This window comes from Calidris pugnax, unplaced genomic scaffold (assembly GCF_001431845.1).
Source record: "Calidris pugnax isolate Ruff unplaced genomic scaffold, ASM143184v1 scaffold219, whole genome shotgun sequence".
Lineage (NCBI taxonomy): Eukaryota > Metazoa > Chordata > Aves > Charadriiformes > Scolopacidae > Calidris > Calidris pugnax.
Window position 1 is genome coordinate 2177191 of NW_015094507.1, and position 18139 is coordinate 2195329.

General features: G+C 43.5%; 1 protein-coding gene across 4 annotated transcripts in view; it reads left to right on the forward strand.

Annotated features, from left to right (window-relative positions):
• The window catches only part of VPS54 (VPS54 GARP complex subunit), a 52133-nt gene that overhangs the window by 21191 nt on the left and 12803 nt on the right, over positions 1 to 18139 (forward strand). For all 4 annotated transcript variants that reach the window (XM_014964627.1, XM_014964624.1, XM_014964625.1 and 1 more), the window contains 9 exons: positions 3429 to 3555; positions 4611 to 4718; positions 8556 to 8611; positions 10417 to 10513; positions 11022 to 11359; positions 13566 to 13695; positions 14119 to 14300; positions 15140 to 15252; positions 16681 to 16744. In XM_014964627.1, coding sequence (XP_014820113.1) covers positions 3429 to 3555; positions 4611 to 4718; positions 8556 to 8611; positions 10417 to 10513; positions 11022 to 11359; positions 13566 to 13695; positions 14119 to 14300; positions 15140 to 15252; positions 16681 to 16744 — 1215 coding nt within the window. The remainder of the gene's footprint in view (positions 1 to 3428; positions 3556 to 4610; positions 4719 to 8555; positions 8612 to 10416; positions 10514 to 11021; positions 11360 to 13565; positions 13696 to 14118; positions 14301 to 15139; positions 15253 to 16680; positions 16745 to 18139) is intronic.

The window sequence follows — 18139 nt, forward strand, 5'->3', positions numbered from 1 at the left end:
CCCAGAGATACAGCTCTGCTCTGGGCCACTGTCTTTAGTGCTAATTAGAGCACTCTGCTTGGGCTGGAAGAAAGTTGGCAAGCAAAAGCCAGTGCCAAGCTATCAAACCGTGACTCAAAATGTGGTCTGGGGTTGGCAACTGGTCAGATGGGACGTGTTCATCCATGTCCATCCATGTCTGCTCTGGTGGAGAGCTGCATTTACAGTGGCCAGACCAGACAAATCCAGTTCTGTGGGCTGCTGAAGCTGGGAAGGGAATCAATCAATCAAGATGCTGCCCAAGTGCTCCCCAACCACAAAATGTGGTTTTTTTCACCCAGGGTTGGTACAGGGATGGGAATAATAAATTCCCAATTCATAATAAAAACAGGGTTGTCACTCCATAACTGTAATATGAATGTTCAGAACTTTCTACAGTTACTACTTTTGTCGGTCTGTTCAGATGAGCAGCTCTTCTAACACCCTTTCTGGCTGGTTCAGTATAAGAACTCAAGTTTCATGTAGGAAAGATCTCAGAAAAAGTCTTTTAAAAAAAAATTATATTTAAAAAAACATTTTTTTTTTTTTAAAGAACTAATAGACTATGGGGAGGGAAGTTGTTAGAAGCTGTTAGTCTTTTGCTTTTGGCTGAGATGGTCCATCTTAGAGTTATAGAGTTGTCCAGGCCAGAAGGGACCTCCAAGGGTCATCTAGTCCGACCCCCCCGCAGTCAGCAGGGAGACCCCCAACTAGACCAGGTTGCCCAGGGCCTTGTTGAGCCTCTCCTTGAATATCTCCAGGGAGGAGGCCTCAACAACCTCCCTGGGCAACCTGTTCCAGTGCTCCACCTCCCTCACAGTAAAGAACTTTCTCCTAATCTCCAATCTAAATCTGCTCCCCTCCAGCTAAAAGCCATTGGCCCTCGTCCTATCACTACAGACCTTTGTAAACAGGTTCTCCTGTAGCCCCCTTCAGGTCACTATTAGGTCTCCCCGGAGCCTCCTCTTCTTCAGGCTGAACAACCCCAGCTCCCTCAGCCTGTCCTCGTAGCAGAGGTGCTCCATCCCCCTGATCATCCTTGTGGCCCTCCTCTGGACCCTCTCCATCAGGTCCATATCTTTCCTATACTGAGGGCTCCAGACCTGCACACAATACTCCAGGTGAGGTCTCACCAGAGCAGAGTAAAGTGGAAGAATCACCTCTCTGGACCTGTTGAGGTCCTCGGTCCTTCAGGTTCCTCGGTGCGGTTCCGTCCCTCTTCGCTGTTCCTGCTCTCGACCACTTGATCGTGGTGCACAACCCTTGACTGAGTCACCTTTTGTGGTTACAGTGATGATACTGAGTCTAATTCTACAGCCCTCTGACAGCATCCATCAGAACTGGTTGTGTCTCACCACCAAGTAATGTCTGTGCTATGTCAGCAGAGAGCACGGTTCTGGTGTCGCTGTCATTGGTCTATGTCACGTACCAAGAATGTGCCGTTATTTTAAAATCACGCTGGGATGTGGAACCTGCTCCCAGGGCAATATTCATCTGGTCTGTAAAAAGTGGTTTCCATCAATAACACTCAGTTGGTTGGTTTGGTCGAGTTCAAAAACAGCGATGGGAGTGGGAGATGTCCCCTCTGCTTTGGATATTAAAGGTTCAGAAAAGGTGGAAAGATGGAGAGGTTTATAAAACTTCTCAGTAGAATGCCATTTTTAAAAATAGATAAAATAAAATAAAAAAATCTAAATTGATGTCATGCACAAATACTTCAAATTTTTCCAAGAAATACCAAATGGATGCTCTTGCTTTGTTCTGAGCAAGAACGCCACAATTGTGAAGTCAGTCAAATACCTGATTTATTTGAAAAGAGATTAACTTCTAAATCAGTATCTCATTTTTCTAAATCAATATCTCTCTTTTTTTTTCCCCCTAAATAATTTGCATCTTATTTTTTAAAAAAAACAAACCCTTGTTGGTTTTAGTGTTGTGCGTGGCAGCTGGTAGAATTTGCTTTTGAGCAGACAGCTTTAAATTGAGTCACGTCGCAGAATCGTTCAATGGAAAGCAGCAAGAAAACTGTTCAGATCATCCATATAGAAAAATGTTTCTCCTCTTGTCATGCTGCATGCAGAAAAAAAACCTGTAATTTGATTCTAGTTATAGCAAAAAATGAAAGCACCTGTGCTGTGAAGTAATAAATTGGTGTCTTTAACCTAGGCTAATATCCGCAGTGATTATATGTATCAGTCATAACTGTATGATTATTGCTTCTGCTGCTACAGGATCAAGTTAAAGTTACAGAGCTCTTCAGCCTCTTCAAGTTCATATTTTTAATTTTACAAAAAAAAAACCAACCTCAAAACATCTTAACTCAATTAGAAACTGGCAGTACAGATTTGTACTTCGTTTTCACGGTCTTTGTTGGGGCGATGGAGACGTGGTGGGTTGTTTTGCACAGGTGTGCAGGCAAAGCACAGCCCCCTGGTCAGATAGTCTTGTCTGTGTATTTTCAAAGATATTTTTTTTTTTTTTTTTCACCCTGCACTCATAATTTTACAGAAGAGAATTGTAGAATTCAGTCCTTGAGAGGACCGGCTGTGTGACTGGTACCTCTTAAGAGCTCATTGCCTGAAGTCCCCAGTAAGTTTTGCAACTTGTCGTTACATTGCAAATAATAACCTTTTTGAAAAAAAAGGAAAAGCAGTCTGATTTTTACAGCTACTTGGTGCTTTCAGCTGCTGGTGGAAATTGGAAAGCCTGGAGTGTCTGGCATCTCTGAAATTCCCCCTTTTAATTTTTACCCTGCTAAAAGTTCCTCGAGCTGCGCAACCTTTCCAGACTGGTCGACAGGTCTAATGGAAGAAATTCCCTGCAAAATATGGTTTAGAATCTGCAATACATGGGGAAAAAAAAATATTTTAAATTTAGAGTGGCATAAAAATGGCAAATTTGGAAACTCCTCTGTGTTCTGAGAAAGCCATTCTGTCATCTAAAGCTATTATTCTATCTCAGTCATGGGAATGAAATCTGTGACCATGTTAGAAGCTCAAATGTCTGAAGTGGAAGAACTTGTGGACTGATGAGCTGAGGAACTGGACGAGCAAAAGAAGTATTCCTTCTTTTTAATACCTAGTTACTGAGCATTCTTGGTTCTGGTTCACTTCATTGGGAAGAGAAGTACTTGGCACCTTCCAAAAAAAAAAAGGAGAAAAAAAAGCCCTACATCCCATTTTTACCCTCCATCAATATTCAGGTCCATATGTTTTGCTGCAAGGTGATGGTGTCTCTGAAAAATGCATGGTTTCAGCTGCTCTAAGAAGTGAAAGATCTGAGCCCCCCCATTAAGCCAGCGTTGATTGCATGGAAATTACCGACTGGGTGGTTATTTTCTTCAGCTGTGAATTAATGATTCGTTTTCAGGTTGATTATTTAGCTCATGTCTCAACGGCTGTTTTTCTTAGGCATCTTGGCTCACAGCTTTGTGAACTGGAAAAGCTGATAGATAAAATGATGATTGCAGAGTTTTCAACTTATGCTCGCAATGATTTAAATAGACCCCTAGAAGATGATTGCCAAATTCTAGAAGAGGTATGTCTGTTATTGAAATAAACTGTCTGATGAATATGTTTGCATCTTTAACATACTTAATTAGCACCAACTAATTCACTTGGGTCCCTAGTAGCAACATTATAATTTTATACTATTTCTCTTCTTATCCAACCCCTCCTCTCTCTCTTTTTTTTCTTTTTTTGTGCTTGATAAAATTAAATAATTGTAACTAAACTCATGGAACTTCAATCACGTCCTACTTTATTTTTTCAAAATAATCGGTTTTATTTTCTCTGATTAAATGTACACTGAGTTCACTTCATGAAACTCAACATGTAAGTGGAAAAGAACATGGACTGTCATATCTACTTGATGGTAAAAATTCAGTTTTTGCACTGAAAGCTGATAGTTGCATGTTGTTCTCATTCTGTCTCCCTGTGCATTTATGGGTGCTTATATCAAGCATATAGTTGCTCTGAATACACACTTCACTTGCAGTATATATTCCTCATTCCTTTGAAGATTGTCAGCTTCTGAAGATTAAACTGCTGTGATTGCTTTCTAGCCAGGAAAATATTTTTCTGGATTTTGCCTTCAGTAATTGCTAACCCCTATTAATTGGTTAGTCTTGTTACATTTAGGGGTTTCCTAAAATACGGTAAATGGCAATAACACTTAAATATTCCCATTTCTGCCCTGTAGTTTCTTCCCACCTCCTGTGCTGTGATGTGATAGATTCTCACTCGTGCTTGTGCAATTGTGTTTAGTGTCATTCTTGCTCAGGGTAAGGAAACTCATTAGTCTTTAGAAATAGCTGTGTTTTTAAGCACAATTGGATGAGCACAACTGAGGAACAGGCACGAAAGGGGCTGGGAGGAAGGGGCTCCCATCAGCTGGCATTGCCATGGGGAATTTTGGATAGTTAAAGTGTGGCATTAGTCTCAAGGGTGCTGGACTGATCTAAATCCTGTTCACCATCTGTTTGATACCTGAACTTTCTTACTGCTCTGCAATTTCTTAAAATTGTTTCTTGTCCTCACCTTGATATTTTTAGTGGGTTTTTTTATTTTTCTTTTCTTTTTTTTCTTTGATAGGAGAGACTCGTATCACTAGTGTTTGGACTTTTAAAACAAAGAAAGCTAAATTTTTATGAAATATATGGGGATGAAATGATTATTACTGCAAAGAACATCATTAAACAGGTAAGCCAAACACTTCTAACGTATCTGACAAGGTTGCCTCAACCCCTTATTATTTTTTAAGTGGTTAGGAAGAGCTCCAATTAAGTTTTTTTTTGGTGGCTGAAGGTGTCTCACTTAGACCAGCTGAGCCCTGAAGGGCAGAGGTCTCTGCAGAAAAGATCTTCTGGAAGGAGCAGGGAGCATAAGTCCAGCAGATCACAGCTTTCTCTGTATAATTACCATTTTTCTGAATCTCCTGATTTTAGCTTAGTATGTTTGTGGGTTTTTTTCTTAACATATGGCTTTCTGGAATAGTATAGTTATGTCATAACCAAAGAAACCCCACAAAACCAAAACCGCACCAAAAAGCACCCCTGCCCCAACCCTCCAGAAAAAAAAAAACAAAACAACAAAACCAAAATCACACCACAAAGTTCTTGGTGTAAATACATAAAAGAGAATCAAAAAACTTACCGGTTGAAACTATGGGAGTCCCAGCAAATCCTACAGAAAACATTGCTTGCCTGACTGTTAGCACAGACCTAGCGTAGGCACTTGACAAAAGGTTGGAAAACATCCTTGCATTTTTTGAAGAGAGCAAGGTGAAGCACTGAAGAAGCTAGAAGTGGTGCTTGCCTGTAAAAGTTATTTAAAAAAATGAATCCTTGTCCACGTTGCTGCCATTATTTGTCATTTAGGGTAGGCTATCTGTCTGACCAAAAAAAATCTTTGTAGATAAAACCGGTGAAAACTAACAAATGAACAAAGTTTTGGATGACTTCTTTGGAGAAAAACGTATGGGATAGTTTGGACAGTAACACAGTGGCTTTGGTTTGCAAACAAAAACTTGAGACTGGACTTTGAGTGTATGTTTGGTACTTTTCATTTTACTCATGTTGTTTGTTTGCATGCTTATGCATATGCATAAGGCACGCGGAGGACAGGGAGGTGATTTGAGGCAGCCAGTGTGGCTTCTCCAAGGGCAAGCCCTGCCTGACCAACCTAGTGGCCTTCTGTGGTGGAGTGACTACATCAATGGACAAGGGAAGAGCTATGGATGTTGTCTCTCTGGACCTCTGTAAGGCATGTGACGTGGTCCCATACAATATCCTGCTCTCTGAATTGGAGAGATAGGGATTTGATGTGTGGACTTCTTGGTGGATGAGGAATTGGTTGGATGGTCACATCCAGAGGGTAGTGATCAGGAGCTCGATGTCCAGATGGAGATTGATAAGTGGTGTCCCTTAGGGGTCCCTAATGGGACCAGTACTGTTCGATGTCTTCATCAAGGACACAGACAGTGGGATCGAGTGCACCCTCTGCAAGTTTGTGGACGATACCAGGCTGAGTGGTGCAGCTGACATGCTTGAGGGATGGGATGCCATCCGGAGGGACCTGGAGAGGTTCAAGAAATTGGCCTGTGTGAACCTCATGAGGTTCTACAGGGCCAAGTGCAGAGTCCTGCACCTGTCTTGGGCAATTTCCAGTATCAATCCAGGCTGGGGGATGAAGAGATGGAGAGCAGCCCTGAGGAGAAGGACTTAGGGGTACTAGTGGATGAGAAGCTGGCCGTGAGCTGGCAATGGGGGCTCACAGCATAGAAAGCCCCCCCGTACCCTGGGCTGCATCCCCAGCAGCGTGGCCAGCAGGGCCAGGGGGGGATTCTGCCCCTCTGCTCCACTCTGGGGAGACACCCCCCCAGTGCTGCCTCCAGCTCTGGGGCACCAACATCAGAAGGACATGGAGCTGTTGGAGCGGGGCCAGAGGAGGCCCCGGAGATGCTGGGAGGGCTGGAGCCCCTCTGCTGGGAGGGGGGGCTGAGAGAGTTGGGGGGATTCAGCCTGGAGAAGAGAAGGCTCCGGGGAGACCTTATTGCAGCCTTTCAGTACTTAAGGGGGACTCATAAGAAAGATGGGGACAAAGTTTTTAGCAGAGCCTTTTGGCTCTGGACAAAGGGGTAACAGTTTTAAACTAAAAGAGGATAGATTTGGTCTAGATATAAGGAAGAAGTTTTTTTGCAATGAGGGTGGTTGAAACCCTGGCCCAGGTTGCCCAGGGAGGTGGTAGATGCCCCATCCCTGTAGGTATTCAAGGCCAGGTTGGAGGGGCTTTGAGCAACCTGATCTTGTTGAAGATGTTCCTGCTCATTTGCAGGGGTTGGACTAGGTAACCTTTAAAGGTCCCTTCCAACCCAAACTATTCTTTGACTCTGATATGTGAGAACATTGTGTAAGATGTGTTTTCCTCCCCTTAAAAATTCATGATTATTTCAGGAGTCGTGTTTGGATGTATTATGAGTGACTTCTGATTTGTATTTCAAAGGCTGAGAGACAGTCAGGTGGTGGGTTTGCCAGCAGATGAAGACACTCTCCTGTCCTTATAGCACAGCACGCTATTCAGAGCTGTGTGGTTAACCAGGTTGGGAACCCAGCTTTTCAAAGTTTGGAGGAGAAGGACTATTATAATCATCATTGTTATCATTAAGATTTTATTTTAAGCCAGATTGGCACCCCCCTCGTTGCAGCCCCACAGTTGTGCTGAGCTGGTTGTGCTGGATGGGGAGTTGTAACACAGGTTGGTGTTGCTGGTAAATCTCGTGGCAGAATCAGAAGATAGACAGTGATTGCAACTACACAACTGCATCTTGGAAGGACTTGGTACCCACCTGGAGTATTGTGTCCAGCTTTGGAGTCCCCAGCATAAGAAGGTGGTGGACCTGTTGGAAGAGGTCCAGAGGAGGCCACGGAGATGCTGGAAGGGCTGGAGCCCCTCTGCTGGGAGGGGGGGCTGAGAGAGTTGGGGGGGGTTCAGCCTGAAGAAGAGAAGGCTCCGGGGAGACCTTAGAGCCCCTTCCAGTCCCTCAAGGGTGTCCAGAAAAGATGGGGAGGGACTCTTGATCAGGGAGGGGAGCCCTAGGAGGAGGGGGAATGATTTTAAACTGAAAGAGGGGAGATTGAGGTGAGATGTGGGGAAGAACTTCTTTGGTGTGAGGGTGGTGAGAGCCTGGCCCAAGTTGCCCCAAGAAGCTGTGGCTGCCCCATCCCTGGAGGGGTTCAAGGGCAGGTTGGAGAGGGTTTTGAGCAACCTGGTGTGGTGGGAGGTGTCTCTGCCCAAGGCACGGGGTTGGAACTAGATGATTTAGGTCCCTTCCAACTCAAACCATTCTGTGATTCTATGATTCTGTGTATCCTGGTGCGTCAAAGGTTTGAGTCTCCAAAGTTCACCTTTGAGGAAAAGCCACAGGGCAGCAATAAAGAGGTGGAGAAATCTAGAGCCAGGGGCAGGTGGTGCCCTGGAGGTGAAGATGACAGACAGACAGAGAGCAAACACCATGTCTGCCAGGGGAACAGAGCTTCCACGCTTCTCTGGTGCTCTTCCTTCCAGAGTAGGTTAGTTCCCAAATCCTGTATTTAAAGCTGAAAAGGAAGTCGAACAATGTTTTCCAAAATTGGTTGCTTTGGAAAGGGGAAGAATACGGCTGCTGTTCTCAAGTACCTGACCCGAGTGATGTTTTTGAAGTGGTACTTCACACCCATACTCAGAAAATCCCCTCCCTTGGAGATGGAGCCAGTGTGCCCTCCAGAGCTTTGTGTCCACAGTTGAGAACATTTTGATCCCCTGTATTTTGCAAATAGATATTTGGAGGGGTTGGTTTTGGGGGTTTCTTTTGGGCTTTTCTGTTTGTTTGTTTTTAGAGAAACGAGTTGTTAAATGATACAAATATGTCTTTTTGTTTATTACTTTACTTTTCCTTATTTAACTTGAGGATTATTGTGTATGTTGTGAAACTCAGCAGCAGTTAGAAAGAAGCTAAGATCTTGTTTTGTTTTGTTTTGTTTTTCCCTTTAAATTTGACAGTGTGTGGTTAATACGGTATCGCAGATAGAAGAAATAGATACAGAAGTGGTTGTTAAGTAAGTATACGGCCAGATTTATGGCTTTTTTGGTGATGGGTGGGGATTGGAGATGGATGCTTTATAGCATAGATAAATTTACCATTCTAATTTGCGCTTAAATTTCCCTGTAATTAAGAATTATCCTTGCCTTTCACCTTAAGCCTCTGCTTCTGTCCTTCCCTGTGAGAATACTGTACATTGCCCTTCCCATTCAGCTTCTAATGTTACCTTAAACTTACTTACCTTTAAAATAAATACTAAAATTCTGTGAATCTCACTGCATGAAGCATGAACTATGGACATATATCCCTTAACTACTTGAAGGCACTCCCTATTTTGGATTTAAAAGTGTCAGTAGTTTCAGTACCTCCTGCATGAACGAGAATAGGAATTATCCAGAGAGGAGACCAGACAGTTTCTCACCCAAGAAATGGGTTGGCAGGAGCCTCCTGAAGCCCAGCAAATGCAACTGCCCTGTCCTGTGTCTTGGAAGGAGCAACCCTTTGGAAGAGGAGAGGCAGGAGCTGGCTGGTTTCAGAGCAGCTTTGCAGGGTAGGACCTGGGGGTCCTGGTGGAGATCCGGTTGGCCATGGACCAGCAGCAGCATGTCCTTGCAGCTGCAACCTGGGCCCCGTTAGCACAGCCAGCAGGGTTGAGGAGCAAGAAAGGTGTTGAGATCCAGCAGAGACCACCAGGTTGGCTGGGGGCTGAAGCATGGAGTGTAGGAGGAGCAACTAAGGGAGCTGGCTTCCCCTCCAGCTCTAGGGGAGAATTGCCCATAGATGCCCCACGGGGAGGGTTATGGTGGAGCTGTAGAGACAGCCAGGCTTCTCTCAGAGGTGTGCAGGGGAAGGACATGAGGGGCAATGGGCACAAGATGGAAGGTGAAAAGTGCTAGTTGAATCTTAGGAGAAATGTGTTTCCCGTCAGGATGGTCAAAGACTGGAAGAGAGGGGCCCAGAGAGGTCATGGGATCTCTGTCCTGGGACATAGTCAAGCCTTGACCAGGCAGGGCCCAGAGCCACCTGATCTAGATGGACCTGCATTGAGCAGGGGGTGGACAAGGCACCTGCTCCAGAGGCCCATGCCAGGTTCTCTTGTTCTGTAGCTCTGTGATGGATGTGGCTCAGGAGAGGGTTACTCCAAGGTAATAAAAGTAGACAAGCTGCTAAAGCAAAGTGAGTGGCAGAACCTGCAAGGGCTTCATACCCCAGTTGGGAAAAGACTGGGCAGAGGGTCGTTTTTAAACATGGGATGTTTGGTTCCCATTCTCCAATGTTTATTATTCTGAAATCGGGTCCTAATCGTATCACAGAGTTTAACTTTTGTCCTGTCAATGGCTTTTCTGCCCTTTGCCACAAAGAGCTGACTTGCGCTTTAATAGCAGAAGTGGTCTCGTTGCGATGCAACAAAATGGGCTTAATAACACGGCTTTTGTCACACTTGCAAAATATTTTCTTTTTTTTTTTATAATTTTTTCCCCACATGATTTCTGAAAATGTTGTTAACCCCACTCCCTTATTGGTAACACATACTTATCCCTGGGAAAAAAGAGCATTATGGCCTGGAAAAAACTAAATGATAAACGTGAGGCTTTTTTAGTATGATCTTTTTTTTCTTTTATATTCCTCCTTTCCCATTCCACTTGCATACATTGTGTTGATTGTGACCGGGGTTCAGGTGATGTCTGTTCTGCCAGATAAAAGTCTACACAGTTTTCCTTACATTTCGAGTTCAATTTAAAGCATGTTGGCTTTTTTTTTCTTTGTGTGCTAGTAAGCGTAAACATTTGGTGAATTTACTGAATGCTGCTCTTTTTTTAGGCTTGCAGACCAGATGAGGATGATGAATTTTCCTCAGTGGTTTGATTTACTGAAGAATATTTTTTCTAAGTTTACCATCTTCCTCAAGAGAATAAAGGTAAGACATTCCTTTACCAAGAGCTTCGCGTGATTCGGACATGAAATGGAACGAAGTTGCTTTCCATTTGAAGTCTTAAGGTGTTGGTTTTGCTTAGAGACTTCCAACTTTTGATTGAAAGAAGGATGCGTGAATATCGGCATCCGGGGCAAAACTGATTATTGCGAACAAAGAGAGCAGTGGGAAGGAGATAATACCTCTTGTTGTGTGATTGCATCCATTTCGGGCTGCTAGGGATTAAGACACAACTTCTGTATGTGTTAGGTTTGCTCCAAATGAGGTTTCTTTCACCATTCACAGAAACATCTGATACCGGTTACCATCAAAAGACGGATAGATCTGCCTCCAAATGCTAATTACACACTAGAAATAAAGCCAGGATTTAGTTTAATTTTGTGGCTGAAAGAAAATCTTTTCCTAGCACAAGCTTGTGGCACAGGGTTTTGGATTTTGGTTGTTTTGTTTTGTTTTGTTTTGTTTTTGTAATAAACATTATATTTGATTCTAGGCAACGTTAAATACTATCCGTAGCGTGGTTTTCTTGGTTCTAGACAAGAACCAAAAAACCAGGGACCTGGAGGACACCTTACAGAAGAGCTCCGCTAAAGACAGCGTGGTGGACACAGAGGTGGCTTACCTGACTCACGAAGGCATGTTCATAAGCGATGCCTTCGGTGACGGGGACCTCCCGCCCGTGGTGGCTGACACTACCTCCCAGAGAAACCCTTCCCCGAGCAGCGAGCCCTGTAGCAGCGACTCGGTCTCCGAACCGGAGTGCGCCACCGACTCCTCATCCAGCAAAGAGCAGACCTCCTCTTCCGTTACTCCTGGGGGAGTAGAGATGATGTGAGTAAAACCTGCCACCCATCCAGGATGAGGTGTTTAGCTGCAGGTGGTTGTTTCTTGGTGATACGGTACCAAAATTGCTTTGGAGTTCATAGAATCATAGAATTGTCCAGGCTGGAAGGGACCTCCAAAGGTCATCTAGTCCAACCTCCCCGCAGTCAGCAGGGACACCCCCAACTAGACCAGGTTGCCCAGGGCCTCATCGAGCCTCACCTTGAATATCTCCAGGGATGGGGCCTCAACCACCTCCCTGGGCAACCTGTTCCAGTGCTCCACCACCCTCACAGTGAAGAACCCTCTCCTAATCTACAGTCTAAATCTGTTCCCCTCCAGCTTAAAGCCATTGCCTGTCACTGCAGGCCTTTCTAAACAGGTTCTCCCCAGCCTTCCTGTAGGCTCCCTTCAGGTACTGGAAGGCCGCTATTAGGTTTCCCTGGAGCCTCTTCTTCTCCAGGCTGAACAACCCCAGCTCCCTCAGCCTGTCCTCGTAGCAGAGGTGCTCCATCCCCCTGATCATCCTTGTGGCCCTCCTCTGGACCCTCTCCATCAGGTCCATGTCCTTCTTATATTGAGGGCTCCAGACCTGCACACAATACTCCAGGTGAGGTCTCACCAGAGCGGAGTAAAGTGGAAGAATCACCTCTCTGGATCTGAGTTAGGCTCAGATCGTGTCACTCCTTACAGAAAAAGGGCCCCTTCTCCATCTCTTCTGCTGGGGAGGAGGAAGGATGCAAGTCCAGCCTGCATGAAAGACAGATTGTTTTTCATGACTTTAGCAACAGAGTCATGGAATGGTTTGGGTGGGAAGGGACCTTAAGGACCATCTCATTCCAACCCCCTGCCCTGGGCAGGGACACCTCCCACCACACCAGGTTGCTCCAAGCCCCCTCCAACCTGCCCTTGAACCCTTCCAGGGATGGGGCAGCCACAGCTTCTCGGGGCAACCTGGGCCAGGCTCTCACCACCCTCACACCAAACAAGTTCTTCCCCACATCTCAGCTCCATCTCCCCTCTTTCAGTGTCAAACCCTTCCCCCTCATCCTGTGGCTCCCCTCCCTGATCCAGAGTCCCTCCCCATCTCTCCTGGAGCCCCCTTTAGGTGCTGGACAGAAGCATCTCTGTTCTCTGTCCACGTGCACTATGGCTGTGTGTTCTGTTTGGTTTTCTGTTTGGTTGGTTTTGGTTGTTTTGTTTTTTTTAAGCTGGCTTCATGGAATACACCTTGATAAATTCTAGAGAGAAATCTGCTGAGAAATCAGTGTTAACTATTAGACTTGGATGGTTAAATAAATCCATCTCGGTGATTTGGTAACGTAGGCAGCTCTACCTTGTGGTGCTCCAGACTCCACAGCTGGAACCTTTTTGGCATCCTTTTATGCATACACCTTATTTACGGCTGAAATTCAGATCTACCACTTTGCCAAATTTGCTAAAAATACCCCACCCGGCGAGATCTCTGGAGCAATAACGTTGTTCCTGAGGCTGGTTGCATAGTTTTGTTCTGACGTGAACTTGCTTCATCCCTCTTCTGGCTTTCTTTACTTGCTGCTCTGGGTTTTCCTTCTCCTCTCATCCCTTGAGCAGCCACGTTAGACCAAAACATTGTTATCTTAATTAATTACATGAGCAGTAGAGCTGTGCTATGGGCCAGCCTCAAAACAGGAGACAAATCACAAAAGGTTTTTTAAAAAGCGCCAACTTAGGAGCCTGAAGTCGAATGAGCTGATGGAATGACTGCCTGTAGGTGAAGGTGATGGGGAGGGCAGAACGATCTGTTTTAGGCCTTACACTTGCATTGGAAGAAAAAATACTGTGTTTTATATGTAATACACTTGTGATGCTCAAGTGTTACAGGAACTGGGTACATTTTAGCTTGGTAAATGTTAGTAACGTTTATTGTATTAGTAATAGCTATATCCTGTTTTCTCTTAGACCATTAATAGCGATTAGAATGTGGATTTAAAACAAAATATAAGGATGTGCAGTTGTGCATTTCCTCGTTAAAGGGACTGACAACATTGACAGCAGCTTAGAAGATCCCATCTGTACAAAGTGACTTTGGTGGTTAACTGACCGTCTGCATTTGACAGTTGCTGCAAGGCTCTTTCCTCCTTCAACCTGTGAACAGAAATACTGGCTGGTTGGTTTTTTTGTTTTTTGTTTTTTTTTAAATTGATGCTCAGCCAACTGGTTCTGTCATTTGTAGGATCGGTGATGACATGAAGCTGACTGACCTGGAACTGGGCAGGCTGGCAAACAATATTCAAGAGTTACTTTATAATGCCTCTGATATCTGCCACGATCGTTCGGTCAAGTTCCTCATGGCAAGAGCAAAGGTAAGGAGCTTGGGTCAGATCTCCTCCTTAATGAGAATTTCCTCCCACATTACTGGTTTAATGAGTGAAAGTTTGGAAATGACATTCTCATTTGAAATAAAGGGACCGTTCCTGCTGCTTGATGTGAATGCCCAGAGCACACAAACATTAATGTGTCATGTCAGTGTAAGGCAATATGGTTGGGGTTTTTTTTTTCCCTTTTTAATATTCTGACTTGCTGTATTTGAAGCTCCGTGCAAAAAATGCTTATCTATGACAATGTAGCTGCTTGCACTGCAATCTGCCTTCTCTGCCCCATCTAGGGTTAAATAACGCGTTGCTTAAAATACTAGTGCCCTTTAGGCATGCTGACTAGTTATTTCTTTACATCTCTGAATTTTTGTGTGGTATGTCTCCTTACAGTGGTTTTCTTTGCCTGTATAGGATGGCTTCCTAGAGAAGCTGAATTCCAATGAATTTGTTGCTCTTTCCCGCTTGATGGAAGGCTTTATCTTAGACACCGAGCAGATCTGCGGCAGGAAGAGCATGTCCTTGCGAGGAGCACTTCAGAGCCAAGCCAATAGATTTGTCAACAGGTTCCACGAGGAGAGGAAGACAAAACTAAGGTATATTGGGGTAGAAGATCTTCCTATTCTTCCATGAATAATTTTATCATTCACCTGCCAGGCAAACACAACCTTTTCTTGCTTAGAACACTAGTAAGCCAGTTGTACTTAAGAGCAGAGGGTGAAAAAAACTGTATTAAAACCCAATTACTTTGAATTGGCTTAGGCTTTTACTGTTTTCTTAACCTAACATCTTCAAGCTGGATTGTTCTACAGTTACCTAAATAAGGACAGTAGTAGCTCTGGGAAGTACTCAGGACTGGCATTGAAGGGTAGGATTGCTCTGTCTTGGGCTAAGTAACTTCAGGATAATTCAGTCCTAGATGTTTAAAAAAAAAAAACAAAAGCAAACCCCCAAACAAACAAAAAACAACAACAAAAACCCAACCCCAAAAACCTCCAACAAAAAACAACAGCTGAAAAAAAAAAACCCCACAAACCAAAACGCTTGCAGAGCAGCCTTCCCGGTAAAATACATCGAGTCTGTTTGCTCTCATCCATCAAAGGCTCTTAAATTTCCAGTATTTACACGTTATTTTGGTGGCAGTGATCTCATAAGGATTTTCATTGCCCAGTGTAGCCTTTTGTCCTCTATGACAGCTTGAATGAGCAAATTGTGACATCTCTAGGCTGACACGGTGGTTTTCTGTTTTGCTATTGCCAATTGTTGGGCACCTCTTTCTAATGAAGATGAAGAACATAATATTTTGGGCTACTGTTTTGTTGTTTTTTTTTTTTTTAAGTACTCTAGTTCTAGTTCCACAGCAGGGTGGACAAGAGAGGTGTCAAGGTGAGGTATTTAATTTTCTCGGCCTCTTCTCTTTTGTGTTTATAACTAGCCTGCTCTTGGACAACGAGCGCTGGAAACAAGCTGAAGTTCCTGCTGAGTTTCAGGATCTTGTCGATTCGGTGTCAGATGGCAGAATTTCTCTCCCTGAAAAAAAACCAGCAGGTGTGTATCTTGCAGCCCTACTGTGGACTGAATTTATTATCAGCAAACGCTGCTGTTGAGTGTTGATGGACATATTCTGATGTCACACTTGATTCCTGTTTGCTCACTGTCTTCTGGGGGATGAGAAGGAAGTTGATACCTCTTTTTTTTTTTTTTTTTTTTTTTTTTTTGCCTGGGGTTGAAAGTTCTTGTGCTCACCTTGAAAGGTTATTTTTTTTTTTTTTGAAAACTTTTTTTTTTTTTTTTTTTTTTTTTTTTTTTTTTTTTTTTTTCTTTCTTTTGACTGGTGTTGAAAGTTCTTGTGCTCACCTTGAAAGGTTATTTATTTATTTTTTGAAAACCCACTGAAGTGTTGGCGCAGGGAGGGAGCTACTTGTTCTACTATTGCGTTGGGTATTCCCAGAAAGTGCAAAGCTTTCAGACTTTGCACAAATTCAGCCTTTCCCCAGAACACACCACTGAAGTGTGGCAAGGGACCGAGGAGCTTGTGTGCGTGTGTGTTTAATGAAATCTGCTCCTTCCCACTGCTTCATCTGCCAGTTGTTCAGATGAAACGCAGCACGCGATGTGGAAGTGAAAACTCATGTACCTTCAATTATTTACCTTGCCACAGAAACCTCATCTGACCTCACATGAGTCCCTTTTCTCTCCTCCTGCCCTGTTTCCCCCTGTGCATGTTCTTACCTTGTTGAGGATCCTCATCCGAGGTCATGGTGATGAATGTGTGTGAACAGCCAGAACAGGAGGAAAAGAGGGAAAATAAAGGGGAAAGGAAATGGCAATGGATGAGAAAGAAGAAAATACAATAATGTCATGGTGGAGTAAAGCCCAACCCCTTAAAAAAGCAGTATAATGGAGACAGAGGGTGTATTAGGCAATAATTGCTCCAATTATGGAGCGCGACACCAAAATACGCTCATCGACCGTTGCCCTTCAAATAAGCTCTTGCAGAGCTTCCTCCAAGAAGACAGGAAACGGGTGGCATCAAATTTAGCGTGAAACGCTGCATCAGTGAGAGCTTCTACTATGAGGCCTGAGGAGGAAGTGGTTTGAAGCTAAAATATTAATATGCACAGCAAATCGTTTGAGAATATGTAGTAGAAAGCCTGGTGACTTTTTCTACTTTTCTTCTTCTATCAGTAACCCGTTGCATTTGAAGTTTCTAAGTCCATAATGACTGTGGGACTTTGGGGAATTTTTGATCAAAAATCCCAGTAGATAATAAAGTAGCTTTATGGGTTGTAATAATTACGATGGGTCGCCAACTGTATAATAAATATTATAAAAGAGAGAAGTGCTCCAAAGATCGATTGTGTTTTTTTCTTGAGCCTTAGCAAGTGAATGCTACATTTCTAGAAAAAAATAGCACTTTTTTGTGCTTGTTTTAAGTTGAACTCATCCCTTTTCCTTTCTTGCTAAAACGTGCAGCTACTGAAGAAAGAAAGCCAACAGAATTCCTTATTGTTGAAGGACAAAAATATGCAACAGTTGGGTAAGATGCACTCTTTTCTACTAGCAGTGGGTTAGTTGGCAAGTGCTTTTGAGTAGAACTGCGAGGAATACTAACAGCTTTAGCACTCTTATTGAAATAAAGAAACCCCTCTCGTTCCACAGACCAGCTCCTCTTTAGCTCCCAAACAGTTCTAAAACATTGCAAGCTCTTCTGTACATTGAAAAGCTGTTTCTTCTCTGTAGATATTCAGAAAAATTATGGTTTCATTTGAATGCATTTTTTTCCAGTTATTTCATGAAAACACGTAGTCGTGAAAATACAGGTTTTCTTTGTAGCACGCTGTTGTGATTTTTTGCAGTATAGATTATCTCTGGCAAAATAAGTGAGTCCACTTCTGAATGAGTGCTTATCTTATTCAGAATAAGAAATAAGATGGGGACCATCTCAGAAGCTGCATACGCTATTTCTTGGTACCCTGATTGCTTTGGATTGGAAAGTCGTTTCTTAAAGCTGTTCTATCAAAGACATGTTAAAAATATATAACACTCAAGTACTTCTTTCACTTAAAAGCATGCCGTGTTGCCAAAGACTGTGAGGCTTAAGCATTAAATATACATGAGAGTGGTTTTGGGGGGAGGGAGTAAAACCTGGAGATCTCACTCCCCAGAGTCCTACCATCAATTTACCCCAAAGTGAAAAGTTCTGATTTCCATAATGTCTTTGACCAGCTGTCACTTCGTGGCTTGCGTCGTGATGATGCATCATTATTCAGTTAGAAACAAAGGCCAATATCTCAGAACTTCTGTGCAGCCAACTGATACCACTGCAGAAGAGCATTTCAGGTCAAGGAGGAGCATTTGAACGTGCTTCAAAGGATGAAGTTTACTTAATTGGACAATGCGTTTGATAATCCATCTCTGCTCATTTGAAACTTGTTACATTTAGCTCTGTGAAGCAATTCTCAGCTTCGTGTTGGTGCAAATACTCGTTTCAGTTCTACACATTTCTACATACGCTTTCGTTGTATTTAATCAAATAAAATGCATTCACGAAAAAAAAAAGTCTAGATGTTCCCCAAAAGTTCTCAAGGTGTTTATTTCCAGCAGATCGTTGATCGTCTTTCTGTACCCTGCTGCCTAAGGGAAGAGAGAGATTTAACTTTTTGAAGTTGAATCAAATTTATGTTTGATTTTTGCCTAGGTTTTCCTGCCTTCTGTGTATTTGAATTTGAAGGACCATACCTGCTCTTTGTGGAGCCTTCTTAATTCCGTCCAGTAGCTCCCAAATCCTCCAGTGCCTGCTGAATTCAGGGGAAATTGCAGGTGTTGAGCATCTTTGAATATTTGGTGCTGTTTCTTCACAGCTGCCTTCCCTGTTTGTGACTCCTTAGCATTCACTACATCCTTTCAGTGGTGGTGGTTGTCCACATTCTGG